At 53.4% G+C, this 24,267-nt stretch overlaps 2 protein-coding genes across 5 annotated transcripts; both read left to right on the top strand.

Annotated features, from left to right (window-relative positions):
* Positions 1–1,774: 1,774 nt before the first annotated feature.
* On the top strand, positions 1,775–5,626 carry RPL18A (ribosomal protein L18a). Of its 2 annotated transcripts, none has more exons than XM_081076905.1 (5): positions 1,775–1,876; positions 3,171–3,350; positions 3,927–4,056; positions 4,630–4,739; positions 4,881–5,626. In XM_081076905.1, exons 2-5 carry the CDS (start codon positions 3,240–3,242, stop codon positions 4,971–4,973), a joined length of 444 nt encoding a protein of 147 aa, XP_080933031.1. In that variant the 5' UTR covers positions 1,775–1,876; positions 3,171–3,239; the 3' UTR covers positions 4,974–5,626. The 2 variants fall into 2 exon arrangements, with proteins under 2 accessions (XP_080933031.1, XP_080933030.1); XM_081076904.1 differs by having other exon boundaries at positions 1,797–1,857.
* A 90-nt stretch (positions 5,627–5,716) lies between these two features.
* SLC5A5 (solute carrier family 5 member 5) lies at positions 5,717–23,270 on the top strand (the record flags this gene model as incomplete). 3 transcript variants are annotated; one of them, XM_081076881.1, is made up of 16 exons in its annotated part: positions 5,717–5,875; positions 11,303–11,443; positions 12,234–12,299; positions 12,615–12,666; positions 12,854–12,921; positions 14,634–14,788; positions 15,245–15,385; positions 15,466–15,595; positions 16,487–16,575; positions 17,309–17,421; positions 17,495–17,565; positions 18,004–18,090; positions 18,170–18,363; positions 20,032–20,150; positions 20,843–20,955; positions 22,078–22,348. In XM_081076881.1, 16 exons carry the CDS (start codon positions 5,717–5,719, stop codon positions 22,246–22,248), a joined length of 1,869 nt encoding a protein of 622 aa, XP_080933007.1. In that variant the 3' UTR covers positions 22,249–22,348. The 3 variants fall into 3 exon arrangements, with proteins under 3 accessions (XP_080933007.1, XP_080933009.1, XP_080933008.1); XM_081076882.1 differs by lacking the exon at positions 5,717–5,875 and adding an exon at positions 22,694–23,270 and having other exon boundaries at positions 10,952–11,443; positions 22,078–22,167; XM_081076883.1 differs by lacking the exon at positions 5,717–5,875 and having other exon boundaries at positions 10,922–11,443.
* Between the last annotated feature and the right edge of the window lie 997 nt (positions 23,271–24,267).

The raw sequence follows: 24,267 nt of genomic DNA on the forward strand, positions 1-24,267 counted from the left end.
ATCTATAGGATATATAAAGAACTCTTACAACTCAGTAATAATAATAATGATAAAAACCCTCAATTTAAAAATGGGCAAAAAATCTGAATAGACATTTCTCCAAAGAAGATATACATATGGCCAGTAAGCACATGAAAAGATGCCCAACATCATTAGTTATCAGGGAAAAGCAAATCAAAATCACAAGGAGATACCACTTCCTACCCACTGGGATGGTTACAATGAAAAAGACAATAAAAAGTGGTGAGGATATGGAGAAGTTGGAACCCTCATGCATTTCTGATAGGGATTTAAAATGATGCAGGAATTTTAGAAAATAGTCTGGCAGTTCCTCTAAAGGTTAAACACAGAACTACTGCATGACCCAGCAATTCCACTCCTAGCTACATACCCAAGAGAAATGAAAACATACAATGACACAAAGTTTTGCATGCAAATGTCATTATCTCATTACTTGCAATAGCCAAAAAGTGGAAACCACCCAAATGTCCATCAACTGATGAATGGATAAACAAAATACACCCATACAATGGAATATTATACCATAGTAAAAAGAAATGAAGTATACTGAACCATAATACAATGTGAATAAGCCTTGAAACGATATGCTAAGTGAAAGAAGCCAATCACAACAGACCTCATTTTGTATGATTTCCATATTGTGAAATGTCTAAAATACGCAAGTCCATAGAGGCAGAAAGTAGATTCCTAGTTGCCTGGGACGGAGGGATGGGAGGGAATGGGAAGTGACTGCTAACGATGACGGGTTTCTTTTGGGGACGGTGGATATGTTCTAAATTTTGTGGTGATGGTTGCACACCTGTGCATATACTAAACATAAGAATGTGTGTCTGAGTAAATGGTAGCAAAAACCATTGAATTATACAATTTAAATGGGTGAATTGTATGGTGTGTAAACTGTGTCTCAATGAAGCCATTGTTCATCTTTTAATTAAAAATAATGCTTGGGCCAGCCGGATGGCTCAGTTGGTTAGAGTGGGAGCTCTGAACAACAGGGTTGCCGTTGGATTCCCACAATGGCCAATGAGCTGCGCCCGTTTTTGTCCCAACCCCTCAAAGATGGGGAGGGGGTGCATCTAGATCAGTTCTAAGCCCCCGCCTGCCCACTTCTACTCCCACCCCAGGATTCCCCAGGATCTGTACTGGAGGCAAGCAGATGGGGTTTGAATCTAGGAGATGGGATTTGAATCTCTGCCACTATGAAACACAAATCAGATCTCCATAATGACAATAGCAACTAGCATTCCAGAGCTTAATGAATGTTAGCGCTTGTTAATTGCTCTGTGCCTGGGGTTTTACAGGGGTTATCTAATCATTGTCACATTACTAGGAGAAAAACAGTACTACTATTCCCATTTTACAAATGAGAACTCTCCATCCCGTAGCTCGCGACACAGCTCCGGGAAAAGCGCAACGATCGCATCATAAACACCGCGCCCGCTCGAGGTCTGGTTCTACTAGTACACAGAAGCATCCCGGGAAGGGGAACACTCCAGCCCACCACCTATGCCTCCTCCAGGTGCCCACAACTCCCGGTGCGCGGCTTGCGCCGACGTTCCCTTTATGGCAGCGGAACAGGAGGAGGCTAGCTGCGCTGCCTCTTGGGAGTTGTAGTCTCACCGCGAAGGGAGGTGGGGCTGTGAGAACTTGGTGTACCTGAAACCAATGAAGAAGCAGATCTGATTGAGCGCGAGGCCAAGAAGCCAATGGGCGCGCGGTTTGGAGAGGGAGGGACTTCCGATAACAAAGTCTTGGTGAGAGGCTGCGCCAGACCAGCCACTTCCTTTTGTGGGTGGTGGCGAGAGCGGAGGGAACGCAATGAAGGCCTCCGGCACGGTAAGGCGGTCGCGGCAGGGTAAGCGGCCGGAGGACGCGTCGCGGACCGAATGGGGGACCCCAGGAGGTGGCATGGGCCACGTCGGGGGTGCGCGCTCCCAGCTGGGAGCCGCGCGGTCGCGGCCCCCTTGTGCCGCCAACATGGCGGCCACTGCGGGCGCCGCGTGGGGAGGCAGGAGCGTGACCTGGGCAGGCTCGGGGATCGCAAGCTCGAGTCTACTTTCCAGAGGAAGGGAGATGTTGCTTGGCGTGGAGGCTCGCGCTGCAGGACCTCGTCGAGCTTCCGAGCCTCAGTTTTCCCAACTGCATAGTGGACGTGGTAGGAGGCAATAGTGTTCCCATTTTTCCTGGTACGTCAGCGAGAAGTAGGAGAAAATCGTAAACCCAACTTGACACGGAGAGTGCGACCCTTATTATGGCAAGTGCTGGGCAAAATCAAGGGGCACTATGGTGCAAAGTTGGAAGAACAGGCCCTGGGAGAAAACGGGGCGCGCGCGGGGTGAGGATGCCATTTACAGCTCTCCAGCCTCAGTGTCCACGCTTGGAAAGGGGCCGCATCTGTCCCTTTCAAAACGGGTGATCTGCGGGGCCGATGAGTCAGGTGGAGAGGTGGAAGTGTAGGAGCTCAGTTTGCGGTATTTGGGGCTACCTTTTATTGACATTAGTGAAATAATTGAGAGTCATTTCCGGAGGTAGCTCTTGTCTACTGTATCGCATGGCTTAGATTTGGCAGACATTCTCCTAGTAACATCCGTGTACATACGGAGCTTCTGCTTGGGAGCAGCTGGGAAAACAAGCAACTGTAGGTTGTATGGCAGCAATGCAGGGAGCCCAGGGCTGGAGAGAGAACTGGATTTTTGTCCTGGGTCTTCCTGGAGTGGGCTGGATCCCAGGTTGGTCACTGTCTCTGAACTCCAGAGTGAAAGAGGACTTTGGCAAGATGTGAGTTGCAGAGATCCTGTGGAGGAATGAGGCTGCCTGGCTGTTCCGAACCTAAGGCTGCTAGTCTAGGCCTCAGCTTTTCTTACAAATAGAAAGGGAAGAACAGTGGAGTTGACAGCTTTGCTCAGTTTTCGTGAACCAGGGCAATGGGTACACGGGCATCCTGATTGATCCCCCTGCGCTCACTTTTATGGGGAAGGTTGGACAGTGGCACGACCTGCATTCACCTAGATTCCAGGTGGAAGCCCTGGGGTAGGATTCTCTCTTCTCTATCCACTGATCCTGTGGTCACTAGGCTTGGGAAAGGGAGCGGGGCTTCTCCACAGTTGGCTCTGGCTGCTGGCCTCACTTCATCCCTGATTCTGTTTCAGCTGCGAGAATACAAGGTGGTGGGGCGCTGCCTGCCCACCCCCAAGTGCCACGCTCCGCCCCTCTACCGAATGCGCATCTTCGCACCTAACCATGTTGTTGCCAAGTCTCGCTTCTGGTACTTTGTGTCTCAGCTGAAGAAGATGAAGAAGTCTTCAGGAGAAATTGTCTACTGTGGGCAGGTTCGGAGTGTCCAAGACAGGGTGGGGGCTGAAGTGGGTTTATACGTTCTATGTGGCAGTCTTCACCCCACAAGGTTACCAGGCTACAGAGCCCCTGGTACTGTGGACAGGTACAGTTCAGGCCAGAGGTCGGGATGGGATGAAATGGGGTCTCTGTGCCCTTTTCCTAATGAGAAAGCCCAAGACCTGGGGACGGTGTGGCTGGCACGCTGGGACACCTTGGCTGAGACACTCACCTTCCTTGGGCCTCATCTGTGAAGGGGAGAGAGGTGCTGTCACCTGGGCAGGCTGCTGTAATGGGCACTGGACTCTACCATTAGGCTGCACTGGGCGGCAGCTGATTTTTGGCCCAGATGTGTTTGGGAGGAGTTGGGACCTGTGCTGGTCCCCATGGGGAAAGTGGCCTGGACTGCTCCATACCCCCTCTGTTGCTATGGAAATTTTCCCTCAGATGCCTAAAGGTTTGGGGGCTGAGCTGTTTTGGGAGCAGCAAGGGCAGAGGTATTGGCTCACAAAGGGTAGGGACCGGGTGGAGGCCCCGCTTGCTGGGCTCACCTCAGCTAGTTTACTTGGCAGGTGTTCGAGAAATCCCCCCTGCGGGTGAAGAACTTTGGCATCTGGCTGCGCTACGACTCCCGCAGTGGTACCCACAACATGTATCGGGAGTACCGGGACCTGACCACCGCTGGTGCCGTCACCCAGTGCTGTAAGCCACCATGCCCCACTGCCAGGCCTCTCCTTTAGATTCATGTTGCAGGCGTCTGCAGTTGTCTGACACCTCCCAACCAGACTGAGGCAGGACAAGTGCAAGAGGCTTCTGGGGGTGGGGGGAGTGGAGAAGATACCACAGGCGTGCCTTTTTCTGGAACCTGGCAGCAGGTGGGCCTTTTGGGGTTGGCCTTGGTTGTAGACACAGCTCCCACCCAGAAGCTGGTCCAGCCCCTGTCCAGTGTTGGGACTTGTATCTGCCCCAGGTGCTGATAGGGTGGGCTGCCTGCCAAGGCCGAAACCCAAGCACCTAAACCCAAGAACTGCTGTTTTTCGTAGCAGCAGTTTAAACAGAGGTGCTGACAGCAAAAGGATCTCGTCGCCTTTGGGGGCTGTGGCCGTGCCCCTCAAAGTGAATTTGGAGGTTCTACACCCCTAGGAGACAGATTATGGCCTGCACGCAGTCCCCAAGTGTGGGACCCTCAGGCAGGAACATGATGGAATGTTTCAGAACGCCCAGAGCCCCCAGCACACATTTACCCTGCCCTTCCCCCCCCCCCACTCCCTGCAGACCGAGACATGGGGGCCCGGCATCGAGCCCGTGCCCACTCCATCCAGATTATGAAGGTAGAAGAGATTGCGGCCAGCAAGTGCCGCCGGCCGGCGGTAAAGCAGTTCCATGTGAGTGCCCTGGGGCCCCTGCTGGGATGAGGGGCTCCCCCAGCCTTTGTTCTGACGCAGGAGCCCAGTGGGGGGTGGCCACACCTCTGGCCCCCTGGATGACGGGGTTAAGAGGCTTTCACCCACCTCTCCTTGTCACAGGACTCCAAGATCAAGTTCCCGCTGCCCCACCGGGTCCTCCGTCGCCAGCACAAGCCACGCTTCACCACCAAGAGGCCCAACACCTTCTTTTAGATTCAGGGCCTCCCTGTTCCCTGGGTTGCCCGAATAAACTCCTTGGGAAAACCGGGCTGCTCAGATACACTTGTTTTCTTTGCACACCCTGCAGAACTCAAAAGGGTGCAGCCGATCTGAGTTTTCTGCTCCAGGAAGGGTCCTTCTCTTCTCAAGTGGGACCCAGACCATGGAATCTCCAGAAGGGGGGGTGGGGGGGGCAGGAATTGTGAGGGTCCCACCCCCAAGCTCTCTCCTGCTCGTTGTTTCCTGGGGCTTTGTCAGGTGAGGAGCTGTCGTGGGTGAGGGCCTGTAGCCAGAGGGTCCAGTTTTCCTCTCTAATAGGTAGCCCTCTGCTGTGAGCTTGGAGGTGCACTGCAGGTCATAGGTTTCTCCCCCAAATCTGTCCCACCTGCTTCATTAAACACAGGCTTTAGCTGGACCCAGGGGGAATCAGGATGGTGGGGCTCATTCATTTTACCTGGGCCTCCCCTTCCAACCGAGAACTTAAGTCTGGTTCCAAGGTCCACAGAGCAGACGCAGGGGGCACCCAAGAGGGCCACAAGCCTGCTGTGCTGGGATTCTGCTTCCCTTTCCCCTGTTGGGGCCCCTGGTGGGGAGGTTAAGGTCTCAGCAAGGGCATCTGTTTCCAGGAAACCACTTGGATGGAATTCCAAGCATGAAGCTAATCCCATCCTGGGGTGCCCATCCTGGCCAAGCTTCGACAAGGAAGCCATGTAGAGCTGAGAGCTCAGGCCTTAGGGATGCCTGTCTTAGTGTGTCACCTTGGGCCCTGTGAGCATTGGTGTCCTTGTCACAAGGTCAGGGCATCAACTAGGTTTACTCAGTTGGAAAATGCTAGGGGCACAGGCTTGCAGGACCCACCATGGATCCGGAAGAAGCCCAAGCACAAACGGAATGAGGTAGGAATTGAGGTGTCCTGGGCAGGGGACACAGCTTCTACTACCCCCTGGCGGGGAGGGGGTTGGTAGGTTGCACAGTCACTGATGAGCTATCTCCAGGGGGAATTGAAGTGCTGGGTCAGTTCAAAGCCTACTTGTGCTTGGAGAGGCCTGGCTGCCCAGGGCACAACTTGTGCACAGCCAGCCATTCTTACAGGAAAGACAGGCTCCAGTGTCCTCACCAACTGCTTTGCCTGCTGTCCCAACACAGCGGACTCCTTCCGACCTCCAGGCCTTTGCACTTACTGAGCCCTCTGCCTGGACTGCTCTCCACAGGCTGTCACTGGGGTGGCCTCAGTAGTCGTTGTGAACCACACATCTATTCATGTGACTTGATTGTTTTTCTGTTCCCCACCAGACAGGCTGAGAGGGCAGGAACTGCATCTGTCTGTTCCCAGGAGGGCTTCAGTAGGTCTTTGTACGACCCAGAAAAGGACATGATGGCCAATGAATATCCTTCCATCTGTGCACCACATGGGATAGCAGTGCTAAGCCCCTGGTCTGGTGTTGGGCCGGGTTTGATTTAGACACTGCCAAAATTCCCTCAGTAAATACATACGTTCAATACATTACTGAACAGGATCAAGAAGGAATCCTGTTTCCAAGTCTTGCCAGCACTCATGGGTTAGCTAACTTTGGTGGCTGAAAAAAAAATCACATTTTAGGATTTGCTTTTCTATTAGGTTGGTGCAAAAGTGGTTACAGTTTAAAAGGTTTAAAATAATTGCAAAAGTCGCAGTTTCTTTTGCACCAACCCAATATGAAGGAGGTACTTTTCCCTGAATTAAAATCATTTATATGAACTTGGCTCATTTCTCTACTGGGCTGCTGTTTTCTTTTAAGCTTGTGTGAGACAAAAGGCTGAAAAACATCCCCCTTGTAACAAATTTTTCCAGGGCACTTTTTGTTGTCTATATTTTGAGAGATCAGGCTAAGATTTTTTTGGGCAGGGGGGAAGGGGTACAGGACTTTATTGGGGAACAGTGTGTACTTCCAGGACTTTTTTCCAAGTCAAGTTGTCCTTTCAGCCTTAGTTGTGGAGGGCAAGGCTCAGCTCCAGGTCCAGTTGCCATTGCTATTTGCAGGGGGCACAGCCCACCATCCCTTGTGGGAGTTGAACCGGCAACCTGTGGTTGAGAGGACACAACCAACTGAGCCATCCGGGAGCTCAGCGGCAGTTCAGCTCAAGGTGCCCTGTTCAATCTTAGTTGCAGGGGGCTGAGCCTACTATCCCTTGCGGGACTCGAGGAGTTGAACTGGCAACCTTGTTGAGAGCCCACTGGCCCATGTGGGAATCGAACCGGCAGCCTTTGGCATTAGGAGCACGGCCTGAGCCACTGGGCCGGCCCCCAGGCTAAGATTTTTTAAATGTTTGCCTGGTAGATTTCATTAATCTGGCGGTTTCTGATGGAAACTCCTAGTTGCTCCAAATATTCCTTCAGTAATAGAATCTCCATATCTACATTCCACTCAGAAAATGTTTCCCAGAGTGGTCATGTGATAGTGATATGTGCCGGTTTTCAGAAAACAGCCATCCAGCTGGAATATAGCCACAACGGCCAGTTCTCCAGCAGCCATCTTTGGCCATGAAGCCACACACAAGCAACAAGGTAGAAGGAGCTTTGGTTCCTGACCCTGTTATCTGATTAGAACAGGAGGGAAAAGGAAACTAGTCCTGAGGCTCGAACTGGTGTCCTGGAGGTGGATCCTGAGGGCTGTGCCTGGGCCGACTGAGCTATAGGTTTTTTCTGTGTAAAAGGGTGATTTAATTCTGGAGGTGGAGGGGGGAACTGCAGGTGAAGTGGACATTGAGAGGGTTTACGATACAGCACGAGGAATGTGGAAGTCCAGGGCTCTACAGAGGCCTACTGGGCACCCCATCCTTACCTTGGAGCTCCACCAAAGACTCATCCACATTGTAACCTGGGAACTATTTGGGGAGGCCCTGCTCCCACCAGCTGAAGGGTGGGATCGATCCCATTATTGAGGGAACTTGAACTGAGCTGGCCCAGCTCTCTAACCTCTGTTCATCCACCCACGCTGCCATTTGCTCATCTCATGAGTTTGCCCACAAACCCTTAGAGCAGCTGGAGGTGAGGACCACTGAACTGAACTCTGTCTCCAGGGGGAATTGAAGTGCTAGGACCACCGAGAGCAAAGGCTGGAAGTAGGAGGAGATGGACCTTTCCATGTGGGGCTTTAAAGTGGGATGGCACTTGGGTTGCTGACACCACTGGTTGGGGCTCACCATGCCAGCCCATGGGTAACAGCAGGAATCCAGTGGACCCCTCCCACTGCCTTGGGTTCCTGGTCAGGGCTTGGAGTCCTGGGGGAAAGGAACTGCCCCTCTGACCTACTCTGCACTTGACTCCTGAGTCAGGACCATCAGGCAAGGGCAGGTGCCAAGGCAAGAGAAGGGGGACCCCAGGAGACCCAACCTACGTTCTGAAACCCAGAGAGACTGAAGATCATGGGATCTCAGCGACCACCAGTGGCAATGAAGGTTTACCTTCACTGAGTATATGGTACAAGTTCAAGGATGGACACCCAGCAGGTGGTGCTGGAGCCAAAGTAGCTCACAACCTCTCTCCCCTGACGCTGCTGTCTCCAGGGAGTACTGGGGGTGCCCAGGCAGCAGCAGGTACCAACATTCCTGCCCACTCTGCTCAAGACTGCTGTTCCTTCAGGATTGCCCTGCCCCTCTCCCCACAACGACTGGGAGGGGTCTTTCCAACTTATATCCTGGCGTCCTGCCTGCCCCTCTCCCTAAGTTAAGGTGTGACTCCTCCCCACCCTGCTCTGTGTCCCCGTCCATGCTTCCCACCAGTCACAGGAGATGGTCCCCACCAGCTCCCAACTCGGCATCCTCTCGTGTCCTGGAATTCCAGAACATACTGAATCTACCCATGTCTTCCCCACCCCATTAGTTCCATTATTAGGTCCACCCCACTAGGTCCCACTCATTAGGTCCCTCATTTGTTCCACTGTCCAGTGGCTCCCCCTGTCCCCCAGCTGAATAAAATCCACACTCTGACAAGGCTCAATGTCCCCTGGAGCCCTCCCTGTCCATCTCCTTCCCACCTCAGGTCTCCAAGCCTGGTTCATTCTCTGTAGGTCTCCACTTATTTCCCCAGAGAGTTCCCCACCGAGAGGCCATCACTTGTCATCCGTAGGCTACTGAGATGGGTACTCATCTGCTGCCATGAGTCTGTGTGCCAGGTGGGTCCACCTGGGTCCTGCTGTGTCTCCAGTGCCTGGCACAGGGCTCTGCACACAGTAGGCGCTCAATGAAGAGGTCCCAGCTCAGGTGTCAGTCTGCACCCTGGAGCCCCCCTCCACAATAGGGGGCACAGGACGATAGCTCCCTCCCAGGACCTCCCAGGGAGACAAGGCAGGTGTGAGGGCACTACATCAATTTACATATATTTGCGTTCCTTTGCTTGGCTTTTCCGGAAGGGATAGCCGCCAGGGATTTCCCCCTTCCCCAGCTGGTTTTCCAGGAGGGTGCTGCACAGCGGAGCCTGGAAAAGAACTTGGGGTTCTCCCCACCCTCTTGGCTGGGGTGGAAGGTGCAAGCTAGCGGGCAAGAGACACCGTGTGACAGTTGTGGTGTTGCAGACCCAGGGGAGGGGCAGGCCTGCCCTGATCATCTATGTAGAGAGAAGATAGTCCCACGGGGCATGTGGGTAGGACTGGGGGACGCTGGATCCAGGTGGGGTGGCGCATGGAGGCCACAGGAGGCCACCAGAGGGCGACAGAGGCCGGGGGGACTGCAGCGCCCTAACGTTCGGAACCCGCCTAGTCTTCTAGACCGCCTGTTACAGAAGAGGGAACCTAGCTTTGCAGGGTGAGCCAGGACTCCATCCAAAGGTCAAAAGTCCTCCGTGTACCCCAGCGAAGGGCCCAAAATTGACAGTGTCCCCCAGCCAAGGTTCCTTGTTGGCATGACCCCAAGGTAAGGGACTTCCCCTCCCGGTTTCTTCATCTCTTCATTTGTGTGATGAGGACGTTCCAGACACCACCTCCCCAGATAGTCATGGGTCTCCATTTTTCCGGTTTCCTGACCACTGACAACCCCTTCCCATGACCTCCATTGTACATTATGCCTAGTACCAGGCAGACACTCAGTGCATGTTTGACAAGGAACCAACTGAGTGAAGGAAGAAATGAATGACAAGGCCCTTACTCTGTTCTAGGTTTGTATTATGCGGGTTCGATTTATTCCTCTGAGGCAGGGGCTTTATTCCCATTTACAGATGGGGAAACTGAGGCCCAGAAAAAAGCAAAGATTTCCTCCAGTACATATGTAGTCAGGATTTGAACCCCAAGCTCTCCCACTCGGCTTAACCTAAGGTTGGGGTTTGGTGATACACTCCCACTAGGCTCTAGAAAAAGAGTTTCCAGGTGCCAGTTGGGGAAGGGGTTTAAGCCACACAAATTTTCTTTATGGTACCCCTCCACCTTGAAAGTGAATTCCAGTCTTTTAGAAGAGTGAATGTCCCATAGCTCAAGGATACTACAGCACAGCGGGGATTTGAATGCCCAAGCCGCTGCTCCCAGCTGTGTGGCCTGGGGCGAATGACAAGCAATCTCTGTGCCTCAGTTTCCCTACCTGTCAACGGGAGGCATTAACAGCTGGTGGTCATGGGGGAGTGCCATATGAAGACAGGGGAGTGTTTGGAAGACTCCCATACCCGAGAGCCACCCACGTAACCCGGTTCAAGGAGGAAAGAGTGAGTCCTGCCCGCCCCCAAGTCCGAGGGCGGAGTTTCCCTGACCCCGCAGCCCAATAAATCCGCAGCCCGCGGGTGCAGGCCGTCGCTTTAAGCCCCACCGAGACCTCCAGCTGTAAGAGCTGAGCGCGGCTTCCAGGGAGAGAGGCAGGGGCTGGGGGGCCGACACCCGGCTGCACGGGGCAGCTGCACCAAGAGAGAGGCGAGGTGGACAGACAGGCCGACGGCGGAGGCAGCCGCGTAGACGGAGAGGAGGGACGACCAGGGCAGACGGCCACAGCGAGGGCTGCTGGGGACCGAAAGAGACGGGCGTGCGCCTCGCTCAGGAGGCCGAGCATCCTCACCTCTGCGCAGCCCTGCCTCCTCGGCCACCGCCAGCCTTCTCTGCCAGGGAGCGCTGGGTGGCCGGGGTCGCCCTTGGCCTCTGTACCTGCTCTTCATGGCCGCCGTCGGGGCGGAGATGCGGGCCACGTTCGGAGCCTGGGACTATGCGGTTTTCGCGCTCATGCTCCTGGTGTCCACAGGCATCGGGCTGTGGGTGGGGCTGGCGCGGGGTGGGCAGCGCAGCGCGGAGGACTTCTTCACCGGGGGCCGGAGCCTGGCTGCCCTGCCGGTTGGCCTCTCGCTGGCCGCCAGCTTCATGTCCGCTGTGCAGGTGCTGGGCGTGCCCGCAGAGGCCTATCGCTACGGCCTCAAGTTCCTCTGGATGTGCCTGGGCCAGTTGCTCAACTCCCTGCTGACCGCCACCTTCTACCTGCCAATATTCTACCGCCTGGGCCTCACCAGCACCTACCAGGTACCCGGCAGAGGCCGGTGGCCGAAACTGCCTGGCTGGGAACGTAGGGATGCGGTGGGGGTACCCCTTGGGGCTTTGAACTGCTGTGCAGGGGGACACAGATGGGCTCCTCCCCCTCCCCCAGGCAGGCAAGTGGAGAGGGTTCTAGGAAGAAGCCCCAGGCAGTGGGGCGAAGGACAGGAAGGAGGAAGAGGAGCTAGTCCTGGTTCTCTTGGGTGGAAGCCCGCACGGGGCGGGGCCAGACTCGGCCAGGTGTGCACTCGCGTGTGGAAAGGCACACATCTGTGCCTCACATGCCTAGGTGTGCAGACACCCGAGTGCTCGCCAGATGGGGGCTCGGGTTTCCAAACCCTATGTCCCGGCTTCCTCATACCTTCAGCAAAGGACGGGCCACTGCTCAGGTTTCCCAAATGTCCCACCTGGCTAATAACAGGACCTCCTTCCAGGCCCCTGGGTAAAGTGATTAAAATTGTGACCCATAGACGGCTAATTACAGTTGAACACAGGCCAATCAAACAAGAATGAGGGGGGACGTGTGCAAATTTGATGGCTCAGTCCTCCTGGGCACGTGCCATGGGCACAGGCACGGGATGGCCCGTGTGCACGAGGTGTATGGAGACAGATCAGAGTGCGTGCGTTTGGCGGAGGCCTCCGCGGGAGAGTGCGGAGAGCGAAGTTGGCCTCCCGAGGGAGGGCAGAAGCCAAGATGGTACGTGAAAGAACCCAGAGGCCTCGAGCCCCTGGGTAGGACCTGTCCAGGTGACCACCAGCCCTCGGCTCCTCCTTGCAGTACCTGGAGCTGCGTTTCAGCCGGGCTGTGAGGCTCTGCGGGACCGTGCAGTATTTGGTGGCCACAGTGAGTGGCCTTGGCCCTGCCTCCCTCCACCCCCACCCCCCCTCCCCCCGCCCGCAGGGTCCTGCCTTCATAGGCCCTGCCCAGAGTCCTCCGGGATTCTTCCCGACCTCGCCCCGTGGGTCCCGCCCCCATCCTGCAGTGCGTTACTCAGGCCCCGCCCACAACCCCTACGCCCGGTCCATCTGCTCTAGTCACCTACCCCAACCACCCTCCTTCCCCCATCTCCAGATCCCCTCCTCGCCCAGACACCATCAGCACTACCCTACTTCCACCAACATCTGCCTCACCTGACCCCCTCCCTCCTCCCCACTGCAGGTGCTGTACACCGGCATCGTGATCTACGCCCCTGCGCTCATACTGAACCAAGGTTTGACTCTGGGAGATCAGGGCAGGGTGACTGGGAGGGTCAAAGGCTTACACGCTGGAGGAGGGGGCAGGGGCGACTCCAGGAGCTACGTGGAAGGGAAGATTCCTCCAGGAGAGAGGAGGACCAAAGACACTGGAGACCAAGTTTGCACCTCACCCTGAGCCTAATGAGGAGTCTCTTTGCACAGTGAGTGGGCTGGATATCTGGGCGTCGCTACTATCCACCGGAGCCATCTGCACCTTTTACACCACTGTGGTGAGTGACCCCTCACCCCATGGGGGGCTCCATGCCTGCTGGGTAGGGGCGGTCCTGGACTGGCTGTCCACTCCCTACCTTCCCTTCCTCCCCAAGAAGCCCAGTCTCAACTGGGCCTGTTTCCTCATTTTTATAATGAAAGGAGGTTTGAGAGGCCCAGGGATAAGCTAGCTTCAGGCCTGGCAGAATCTAAGGGCTCCAACAGTGTCCTCTGGGTCCTTTTCCTCTCTAGAGGTCCCACCAGCTCCAGGCATCCACCCCTTTGGGGAGAAAGTGAGTTCCTATTTCAAGGTGGGCTGACTAAAGTCCAGGAGGGCTCTTTTTGGCTGGCTCTGGTCTTGTGTGCAGAATGAGCAGAAGTTTTGGGGGCTGGGATATTCTGATTGGCTATTCCTACAGTCGGGAGCCGGATTGGCCTCACCTGAACTGACTGCAGGGGGAGAGGGATGTGCTTCTCCAAAAGAAAATCCAGGCTTCCATGGGAAGGCAAAGGCTGGAAGGGTAAAAACAGCAGCTAATAATAATAGTAGAAGTAATAATAATAATAGCAGCCATCACTCACTCACTAACTGAATACTTACATGAGGTGTGCTCAAACAATACGGTGAATGTTTAAATAAAAAAATATATATTACAGTAAAAGACACAATGCCATTAATCCCCCTCAAAATACTCCCCTTCACTTTTAACACACTTATCCCATTGTTCTTGCCACTTTCTGAAGCAGTTCTGGAAATCCTCTTTCTTGAGTGTCTTTAGTTGTGCTGTCGTGGCTCAATGTCCTGAATCATTTTGACTTTGGGGAAGAGCCAGAAGTCACAAGGTGCCAGATCTGGTGAATAAGGTGGATGAGGACACTCTGTAATGTTTTAATTTCACAGACACTGCTGTACACCAGAAGCGATGTGTGACATGGAGCGTTGCCATAATGGAGAGTGATTTACAGCACACATTAAAACACATCTTCTGTCCACTGCAGTTCACACCCAACTGACTGCACCGAACAAGTTGAAACTTGTCACACTCTTACTAAAGTTTGATGTGCCGTTTCCCGTATTGAAGATCCCTGCCTTTCCATTGGATGGCACTCAGCAGCAGCATTCACTGTGTTTTGGTCACAATAGAAATGTTCGTGGCACACATCGCTTCTGGTTACGGCAATTTCTGTGAAATAAAAACATTGTGGTGTGTCCTCATTCTCCTTATTCCCTGGATCTAGCACCGTGTGACTTCTAGCTCTTCCCCAAAGTCAAAATGACCATGAAAGATAAATGTTTTGAATTGATTCAGGACATCAAGGCAGCCACGACAGCACAACTAAAGACACTCAAGAAAGAGGACTTCCAGAACTGTTTCAGAAAGTGGCAAAAATGATGGGATGTGTGTTCGAAGTGGAGTATTTTGAGGGGGATGGCAATGTGTCTTCTGCAATAAATTTTTAAAAATTAAATAGTCACCATATTTATTGATCATACCTTGTATATGACAGGTGCTATTCCAAATATTTTTCTAATATTCATTATCACAACATCACTGTAAGGGGGGGTACAGTTATTAACCCATTTTACAGATGAGGAAACAGGCAAAGAAGAGCACTGGTCCCAGGCATTGCTGGAGGCCAGGCCTGCTTGGCCCCAGCCAGGTCCCCTATCTGACCCCTCTGGCCCCTTAGGTCCCCATCTGACCCCCCCTCTCTCTGTCACATTCTGCAGGGTGGCATGAAGGCTGTGATCTGGACCGATGTGTTCCAGGTCGTGGTGATGCTGGCTGGCTTCTGGGTTGTCCTGGCCCGTGGGATCATGATTGTAGGTGGGCCCAGGGAGGTGCTCCAGCTTGCTCAGAACCACTCCCGGATCAACCTGATGGAGTGAGTGAAAATGTAGATACTGCAAATGATGGAGAAGGCATCCCTCTGCCCTTGAAGAAGACAGCCAATGCCTCCTGCTCTAGGAAGCCCTCCCGGCTCCCCTCCCCAGACTCCCCACAGACAGATCCCTGGTTCCCCCTCTCTGTATTCTCCTACTCTCCATTCTTCCATCTGGCCTAGACCTCGGCCCCATCCCACCTCCCAGCCCAGAATGGGAACTGAAGGCTCTCTGAGGTCCCAGCTGGATAAAGAAAGAATGGTTTTGGAATGCATACATGGATGACTCAGTAAACAAATAAACGAAATTTCAATCTGACCAACTCCTACTCACACTTCAAAACCCATCCCAAATGTCCTCTAAGGCCTATAATTTCCAGAATGGCCATTTCGGGCCTTTGGGAGGGTAAAGTCATTGGTGGCATCCCCACATGGCTGACTTTCCCTGCCTTCATCCAGCTTTGATCTGGACCCACGGAGTCGTTACACATTCTGGACTTTTGTGGTGGGTGGCACGATAGTGTGGCTCTCAATGTATGGTGTGAATCAAGCACAGGTGCAGCGTTATGTGGCCTGCCGCACAGAGAAGCAAGCCAAACTGTGAGTGTTTGGGGGGCAGGGTGGGGGCCTCTGGGACGTGCTGCCCCCTCTCCCCAGCCTGAGGCTGTGACTCCCTGCAGGGCCCTGCTCATCAACCAGCTGGGCCTCTTCCTGATTGTGTTCAGCGCTGCTGGCTGTGGTATCGTCATGTTCACACTCTATATGGACTGCGACCCCCTCCTCAAAGGGCGTATCTCTGCCCCAGACCAGGTGAGTCTTGTCCAGGCTCCTGTGTCACCCCCAACCCCACCCCCACTCCCATTTTGAACTCTCGTGTGGATAAATCTCTGAGATGAGGGCTGGAGAGCTTTCCTAGCAGAGAGAACAGCCTGTGCAAAGGCCAAGAGGAAGGACAGAGCTTGGATCAGAGAAGATCTGGGAGGAGTGGGGAAGATGAGGCTGAGAGGCATAAGGAGCCACAGGGGGTGTGAGCAGGAGAGGGGCACATTCAGATCTAGAGTCAGAGATTCCCTGAAGGGTGTCAGGGAGGAGAGAGGACCATGGTCCAGCACGACGTCATGGTGTTCGTGTTAATGACCAGCCCCCATGTTCCAAGCGCCTATACTATGCCTCATGCTGTTCCCTTCACAAGCAATTTCCCATCAAATCCTTCAACAAATGATGAGGCCGAGGCTGTCACGGTGCCAACCGAGGCTGGAGGGGACAGGAAGCAATGCCTGACAGGTGCAGGCAAGTCAGGGGCAGCGCCAGGACCTCTACCCAGGGCACATGCGCCCTCCAGCCACAGGGTTCAGAGTTGACAGGGGCTGCAAGGCTCTCGAATGTGCCATTCTCCCCTGGGGTCAGATCCTGACTGCTGACTGTGCAGCCTGAGGTAGGGCTGCATCTCCTGGCCTCAGTGTCCTGTCAGTAAAGTGGGGGTGACTCAGGATGCTGCCTCCCTGAGAACCCAGGGCTCTGTACAAGGGGGGAGGGGCAGACAATCACAGGGGCATGCAGTCCATCAACAATCACATTACACTACGTGCCCATTGTGAACCTGGTCTGTAATGGGTGCTGAGAATGCACAGGGCAAGGACACCCAGAAGCCCCAGACTCAGGGTGCTGCTGTCCTGGAGGCTGACCCCTGACTCCCCCCAGTACATGCCCCTGCTCGTGCTGGATATCTTCGAGGACATGCCTGGAGTCCCTGGGCTCTTTCTGGCCTGTGCCTACAGTGGCACCCTCAGGTGAGCGCCCTGCTTGCTCTCCCAGCCATGTCCTACCCCTCAGGGCCTCCTGTCCCTATCGCCCACCCCCCTAAGGGATAGAATGCTCTGAACACGTCCACCATTTACAGTTGCTGCTCCTTCGCCACGGGGCAGTTCAGGTAGGCTCTAGCAGAGCACATCCTGGCCACAAAGACCCCAACTGTGTGGAGTCTCCCCTTTTCAACACCTGGCAGAGCCACCCCTGATTCCCATCTCTCTCTTCCTTCTGTCAAAGTAATGTTTATTGAGTACCTACTGTGTGGCAGGTACTGCTGTTCTAAATCCTGGGGAACAGCCATGACCAAGCAGTCCCCCACTCCTGCCCTCAGGGCCCTCACGTTCTGGTAATTTCAAATCTTCCGTGACTTCTGGCCACAGCCCTGCTCCTGCAAGTGACCAGGGACCAATGTGGCAATTCTCTGCACCCCATTATTGCTCTGTAATGAGACCTTGTGTCATTTGTTTCCTTGGTTGTGGTTCCCTGCTGCTGTGGGGGTATCTCAGGTCTGTGGAGTGGGGGTGAGGGTGGACACCTCCTCCACTCTTGGGGGAGTCTGTCATCCATGCCTCTGCCCTTGGGTTGGATGGGGTCTGGGCAGGTAAGATAGTGTGGGCAGTTTGGGGCCTCCCCCAGCAGGTGGGCCGCAGCAGGGGTATGGCCAGTCTCTGGATGTGGCCTGACTATACCCCCTCCCCTTCTCATGCCCCCCAGCACTGCATCCACCAGCATCAATGCCATGGCTGCCGTAACCGTGGAGGACCTCATCAAACCACGGCTGCCCAGCCTGTCTACCCGGAGACTCATAATCATCTCCAAGGGGCTCTGTGAGTTGGGGGAGCCCTGGTGGGGGGCTAGAGTGGCCTCTCCCCGCTGACAGTGCCATCCTAATCCCTACAGCGCTCATCTATGGCTCGGCCTGTCTTATCGTGGCGGCTCTGTCCTCGCTGCTGGGGGGCGGTGTCCTCCAGGTGAGCCCCCATTCGCGACCGTGCCCCGATCTTCCCAACAGGTGGAGTATTATCCGCCTTGCACTGAAGTTAGAAAGGGTCCTACATTCGGTGGGAAAACTGGGTTCCGTTTGCCACCAGAGGCCCTAGGCTTCCTGCAATCACTTGGGCGGAGGTGTGGGGAGGTGGGAGTCGGGAGGCGGTGGCCTGGGGGCAGGAAGGGCCTCGCCCTGGTGTGGAGGTTGGATCGCATCTGTCGAGAGAGAATGGGCATCTTTGCCTCCACCCTGGGAGAGAGACAGAAACAGAGCGTCCCCACGCCTTTAGGGAAACCGAGGCACAGAGGCGTCTCAAGGCCTGCAGTGGGATTCCTCAGGTCTTGTTTTCCCAGCGGATAAACTGAGGCTCAGAGAGGTGGAGCTGTTCTGCCCTCAGCCACACCGTCATCCTCTCCCCCAGGGCTCCTTTACCGTCATGGGTGTCCTCAGCGGCCCCCTCCTCGGAGCTTTCACTCTGGGAATGTTCCTCCCTGCCTGCAACACGTGGGTAAGTGGGGGGCAGGCGGGCCGAGGGGCTGGGAGGCGTGGCCGGACTCCCCAGTCCGCTGACGCTGGCCCCACCCAAGGGCGTCTTCTCCGGGATGGCTGCTGGCTTGGCGCTCTCGCTGTGGGTGGCGGTGGGCTCCACTCTGTACCCGCCCAGCGCGCAGACCATGGGGGTCCTGCCGTCCTCCACCGCCGGCTGTGCGGAGTCCTCAGCCAACGCCTCTGGCCTCCTGGGCCCGCTCTTTGCTACCGACGCCTCCAGCGAGGCTCCCAGGTGAGCCCGGGAGGCGTGGCCTGAGAGGGAGGGGTCAGGAAGGGCCCCTTAAACTGAATCCCGAAAGAGAAGGGGAAGCTGGGCTGGCTTGGGACAAGCTGAGGGAAAGGGATTCCCAGAGGAGGGATCAGAAAGTGCAAAGGCCTTGAGGCCAGGTTCAATTTAGTACAATTGACTATGTGAGGTTGGGGTGGATTTAATGGGAGGAGAAAGGATAGGAGAGGAGGTCCAGCCAGAGGAATTTCATCCGATTTTTTTTATTGAGATATAATTTACAGACCATACAATTAGCCATTTAAAAATGAGCTTTAGTATATTTGCAAGGTTATACAACCATCACCACTATCCAACTCAACATTTTCATCACCCCAAAAAGAAAAAAGAAAAAGAAAAAAAAAAGCCCTATACGTATTAGCAATCACTCGCATTTGTCCCCCAGCCCCTGGCAACCACTAATCCACTTTCTGTCACTATGGATTTGCCTGTTCTGGACATGTCATATCAATGGAATCATATAATATGTGACCTCGTGTGTCTGGCTACTCTCACTCAGTGTGATGTTTTCAAGGCCCATCAACATTGTAGCAGGGGTCAGTGCTTCATACCTCTTTATGACTGAGTAATATTCCCTTGTGTGGATGGACCACATTTTGTTTGTCCATTCATCAGTTGATGGACATTTGGGTTGTTTCTGCCTTTCGGTGATTGTGAATAGTGCTGCTGGGAACAAGTTTTGGTGTGGACATATGTTTTCATTTTTCTTGGTCTATACCTAGGCGAGTAGAATTGCTGGGTGGTGTGATTCTATGTTTAACTTCTTGAAGAACCTCCATACTGTTTTTCACAGCAGCTGCACCATGTTATATTCCCACAGGCAATGTAGGAGTTATCTCCATATCTGCCCCAACACTTGTCATTTTCCTTTTTTTTTTTTTTTTTAATTCTAGCCATCCTAGGGGATGTGAGCTGATAGCTCATTGTGGTTTTGATTTGTGGTTTTCTAATGACTAATGATGTTGAGCACCGTTTCATGTGCTTGTTGGCCATATGTATCTCTTCTTTGGAGAAATATCTTTGAATTCTTTGCCCATTTAACTACTGGGTTATTTGTCTTTTTTATTGTTGAATTGTAATTTACATGTTCTTAATATCTTTATATATTCTGGATACGAGATTCTTATTAGATGTATGATTTGGAAATATTTTCTCCCATTCTGTGGGTTGTCTTTTTATTCTCTTGATAGTGTCCTTTGATACACAAAACTTTTTAATTTTGATGAAGTGCAACTTATCTGTTTTTTTTGGTTGCTTGTACTTTTGGTGTCATATCCAAGAAATGATTGCCAAATCCAAGGTCATAAAGGTTCACACCTGTTTTCTTCTAAGAGTTTAATTTGGTTTGATTCTGAGGGCAGTAGGGAGCCATGGAGGGTAATAAGCAGTGGCAGGATGTGATCTGAATTACATGTAAGTAATGCTCCCTCTGATTGTGTGTGGAGAATGCCTGGGGGTAAAAGTGGGATAGATAGCAGAACAGGAATATTGGCTACAGCACACATCTGCGTGAGTAATAAGGAAAGACTGGACTAGGCTGTGGCAGTGGAGATGGGAGGAAGTGAATGGATTAGGAGCGCTTTTTAGACTCATGTTCTCCTCTCCCACCCCCAGAATGGACCCTGGCCGATCCACCTTCGCTGACAGCTTCTACGCCATTTCCTATCTTTATTATGGTGCCCTGGGCACACTGAGCACCATTCTATGCGGAGCCCTTGTCAGCTACCTGACGGGTAAGCAGGGTGTGAGAGGCCACCCTGTACATTCCTCTGTCTCCTGACCCACCAGGCAGGGAGAGGAGGGAGGACACCCCCGTTGGCCAAGTGGCTACTGCATGCTGGACACATCTGCACCCTTTATGCTGTGTCTCCTTTAGGACAACCGTGCACTTTGCAGGGCTTGTCCTATTTTGCAAAGGCAGAAGAAACTGAAGCACTCTCTCCCCCAAGGTTATTAAGTCCTTGCTAGAGAATGTGGGGTGGGGCCACCAGACGCTGTTCCTGGTGCTGAAATATCTTCTAATCAGGACCCTGGCCACTCCAACTCCGCAGGGAATTCCGAACCCCACGAAGAAGTGGAAAGACATCAAGATAAATCAATAGTGATAACAGTACCTGTTCCTGAGTCTAGATTTTACATTCACCAGGCCTTTATTGAATCCATCTCTGTGCCTAGCTCTATTCTAGACTCTGGGCACATTTCAATGAACAGAACCACTTGCTAGACCCTGTCAGCAATCCACTGATATAGAGATAAAAAAAATCTGAAGCCTAGAGCTAGGCAGAGGCTTGTCAGGATCTCACAGTGGGTCACCATTGCATCTGGGGTTGGCACCCATCAGAGCTCTCCCTTCCCCTCACAGGGCCTGGTCTCCAGTTCCCACCACCCCTCACGAAATGACCCCAACTCTCTCTCTGCCCCTTAGGCCCCACCAAGCGCAATGCACTGATTCCTGGACTGCTGTGGTGCGACCTCACGCAGCAGACAGCCTCGGTGACCCCCAAGGAAGTGGTCACCCTGGATGACAGCTTGGTGAAGGTCAGTCTCAGGGCTCGGCTCCCACAAGGGGAGGAGGGTAGTGAAGTCACTTGAGGTACTCTGGGCATGGCCATAACTCGGGAGAAGAACGTGGTGAGTCACAGTCTTTCTTCTCTACTTCTCGTTACCTCCTGTGGAAGACTCATTTGGGAGATGATATGTCCTCAACACGTTTTATTATCCCCTTTAACAAAGACTAAGCAGAATGTCATACTTTTCTTTTTTATTGTATTTGTTTTTCTACTTACTTGCAACGTATGGCAGGTGAAACTGGATTGCCTTTGAGGTATTGATATAAAGTCTCTCCTGAGAATAGTTACTTAATTCAAAAGTGAATCAGCTTAAAGAAAATCTAAAGTAAGAAACCTGACTGGGTTGACTGACTTCAGCGAAAACCACTGGTTGCTATGTACATGCTTTGAGTTTGGGAAACACTGTCCCTGGGGGTCTGATTCAGAACTGCCCCTGCCTTGGATTCCCTGTTTTATTTCCTCATTTATGAAGCACTTGCTGTATACCCAACCCTTCTCTGGGCTGGGGCCGAGCCCACTGTCCAGGAGAAGCAGATAAAAGCTAAACTGAGAAATGAGTAGGACGTTGGCAGGAGATAATGTTAGGAATACAATCAAATAGGATACTGTGGTGGGGTGGCCTTCTGGAAGAGGGGACATTGATAGAGCCGGGAATGAGAAGAAGGAGCCAGCCATAGAGAGATCTGGAGGAAAAGCTTTCTCAATGGAGGGAACAGCAGGTGCAAAGGACCTGAGGCTTGAAGGCAAGGGCTAGGGAGGGAAATGATTTGGCTAAAATGTTTTAAAGCTCCCTCCAGCTGCTGTGGGGAAATACTTTTTTCTTAAAGTGGAACAGTCAGAGAACCAGAGAGAGGAGGGAGGCGGGCATGCATGTGAGAATTGATGGCCTGGATTGTAGATGACATGGGCATGGCGAAGAGAAGTGGATGGAGGTTTTGGAGGCAGAGGGGACAGGACTGGCTGACGCACTGGACAAGGGATATTGTGCAGCCCTGCCCAGGTTCCAGACTCCCAGGCCCTCAAGTTCCCCATCTAGGAGAGGAACCGAAATGGGGTCTCTGAAGAGGTCTTTCTTTTCTCCTCCCCCCAGGGGGCTGAGGAACTGTCCCTCAGAGCCAAGAGGCCTCCTGACTTCCTGCCCACCGATGATGACCATCTGCTCTTCCTGCGGCAGAAGGAGGTAAATGAAGCCAGCTCTGGCTCCTGGACCACCGGCCGTGGACATGAGGATGGTCATGATCTGCAGGAGACTGACCTCTGACCTAGCCTGGGACTGACCGCCTGGGATGGAACCTCAGGGTGGGCCAATCCCAGGCCATGGGTCAATCCCAGGCCAGGGGGCAATAGCCTTGGGCTCTGATTGGCTGGATGGCATCATATACAAATGAGCTCAGGACTGCCCATCCACCCTATGAAAAGAGGCAAAGCCACACCTCGAGGAGGTCATTTTATCCAGCACCCTGCTTCCAGGCAGACCCTAGTCTTAGGTGCTGTATCCCTACCTGCTGCCTGCTGCCCCAAAATGAGGCCCTGTTTTTCTCTATCTACAATAGAAAGGTGTCAGAGTCCTCTCTGGACAACATGGGAAACTGTCAGGTCCAACATTAGGGTCTGAGAAAGATCCCAGCTCTTTCCTGGGAGGTCTCTTGACCTTAGCAAGGATTTTGGAGGTCCACAGACCGAGCTCCCTTCACTCCATTTCACAGGTGGGGAAATAAGGCCTGGAGAGGGGCAAGAACTTGGCCATGGTCACAGAGCTAACCAAAGACGCATCAAGAGTTGGACACCAGCTCTCCCTCCTCACCCCCTACCTGTTCTCCTCCCTTTGGACGTTACATGGCCTCTGGAGGAGGAGGCAAGGAAGAAGGAGAAATAATGTTTCAGCTTTCCCCCTGTGCCTAGTCACTTTCCCCATCACATCTATTAAAGACTATGGACCCACTTTACAGAGGAAAAAACCTGAGGCTCAGCAAGGTTGCCTGACATCACCCAGTGAGTCTGGTCGGGCAGGGACAGGCCTGGGTGCTGCATGATGCTGGGGCTCCATTGCTGACCCATTACTGGTATACAGGATCCCATCAGCCCAGCGAATGCATGTCCCTGCAATGTTCCTGACACTTGGCTGGAGATGTTATCCACATACATCAAGTAAATGGACTCTGAGGTTTAATGTCTTGAGCTCTCTGAAAAATCATTCTGGCCTGAGATCTCTCAAATCCGAGTGCAAATCTCTGTCTCTTGCCTCAAGCCTGTGAGTGAATAAACCTGAGTATTTAAAGCATCAGAATGAGGTGATCACTCGCACATCAGGGTGCATTGTACTGCCATCCTGGAATGCAGCTTCTCTCCCTCCTGACTCCATCTCGAAGCACCCCCTCCTTGCTGCCCGTTTTGTCTGGAGGCTGCCAGCCCCAGCACTGTCCATGCACCAGCCCCTGGGGTCTCTGTGACCCTGAGAGCAGGTTGCACTCTCCTTTGTCCATATACCTGCCATGGCTCCCATGGCCCCCTGCTCATCTGGCAGTCGGGGTCCCTGTACTGGGTTCAATAGAATCCTCCCCCAAAATTCATGTCCACCTAGAATCTCAGAATGTGAGATCATTTGAAAATAGGGTCTTGGCGGTGTACTTAGTTAACTTACGAGAAGGTCATCCTGGATTAGGATGGACCCTGAATCCAATGACTATGTTCTTCTTATAAGAAGAGGAGGAAGGCCGGCCTGGGGCCGGGGTGGTTGGAGCACCGTGCTCATAACGCTGAGCCCACCGGTTGGAATCCCACATTGGCCAGTGAGCTGCGCCCTCTACAGCTAAGATTGTGAACAACAGGTCTCCCTGGAGCTGGGCTACAGTGAGCAGTCAGCCGGAGGTTGGCATGGGCTGCCATGAGCGGCCAGTGTGAGTGGCCCGCAGCCAGCAAGAGCGCTGTGAGCGGCCGACCGAGGACTGGAGACCGACTGCCTCAGCCAGGGGGAGCGCAAGGCTCACAATACCAGCATGGGCCAGAGAGCGGTGTCCTACACAACTAGACTGAGAAACAATGGCTTGAACTGGAGTGGGGGGGGGGAGGCGGAAGAAGGAGGGAAAAACAAAAAAAAGGAGAGAACCAGAGACGTAAACACATAGGGAGAAAGCCATATGGACACGGAGGCAGAGAGTGGAGCGATGTGGCCACAAGCCACAGGATACATGGGGCCCCCAGAAGCTGGAAGAGGCAAGGAAGGATCCTCCCCTAGAACCTGCAGAGGGAGCATGACACTGGCGTCAGTGTCATGAAATCA

The sequence above is a fragment of the Rhinolophus hipposideros genome (assembly GCF_964194185.1).
Source record: "Rhinolophus hipposideros genome assembly, chromosome: 16".
Lineage (NCBI taxonomy): Eukaryota > Metazoa > Chordata > Mammalia > Chiroptera > Rhinolophidae > Rhinolophus > Rhinolophus hipposideros.

Excerpts from the sequence above, each read along its gene's own strand:
- RPL18A (XM_081076904.1), top strand. Across the intron at positions 4,057-4,629 it reads TGGTGCCGTCACCCAGTGCT|ACCGAGACATGGGGGCCCGG; the intron begins GTAAGCCACCAT and ends CACTCCCTGCAG. Across the intron at positions 4,740-4,880 it reads CGGCGGTAAAGCAGTTCCAT|GACTCCAAGATCAAGTTCCC; the intron begins GTGAGTGCCCTG and ends TCCTTGTCACAG.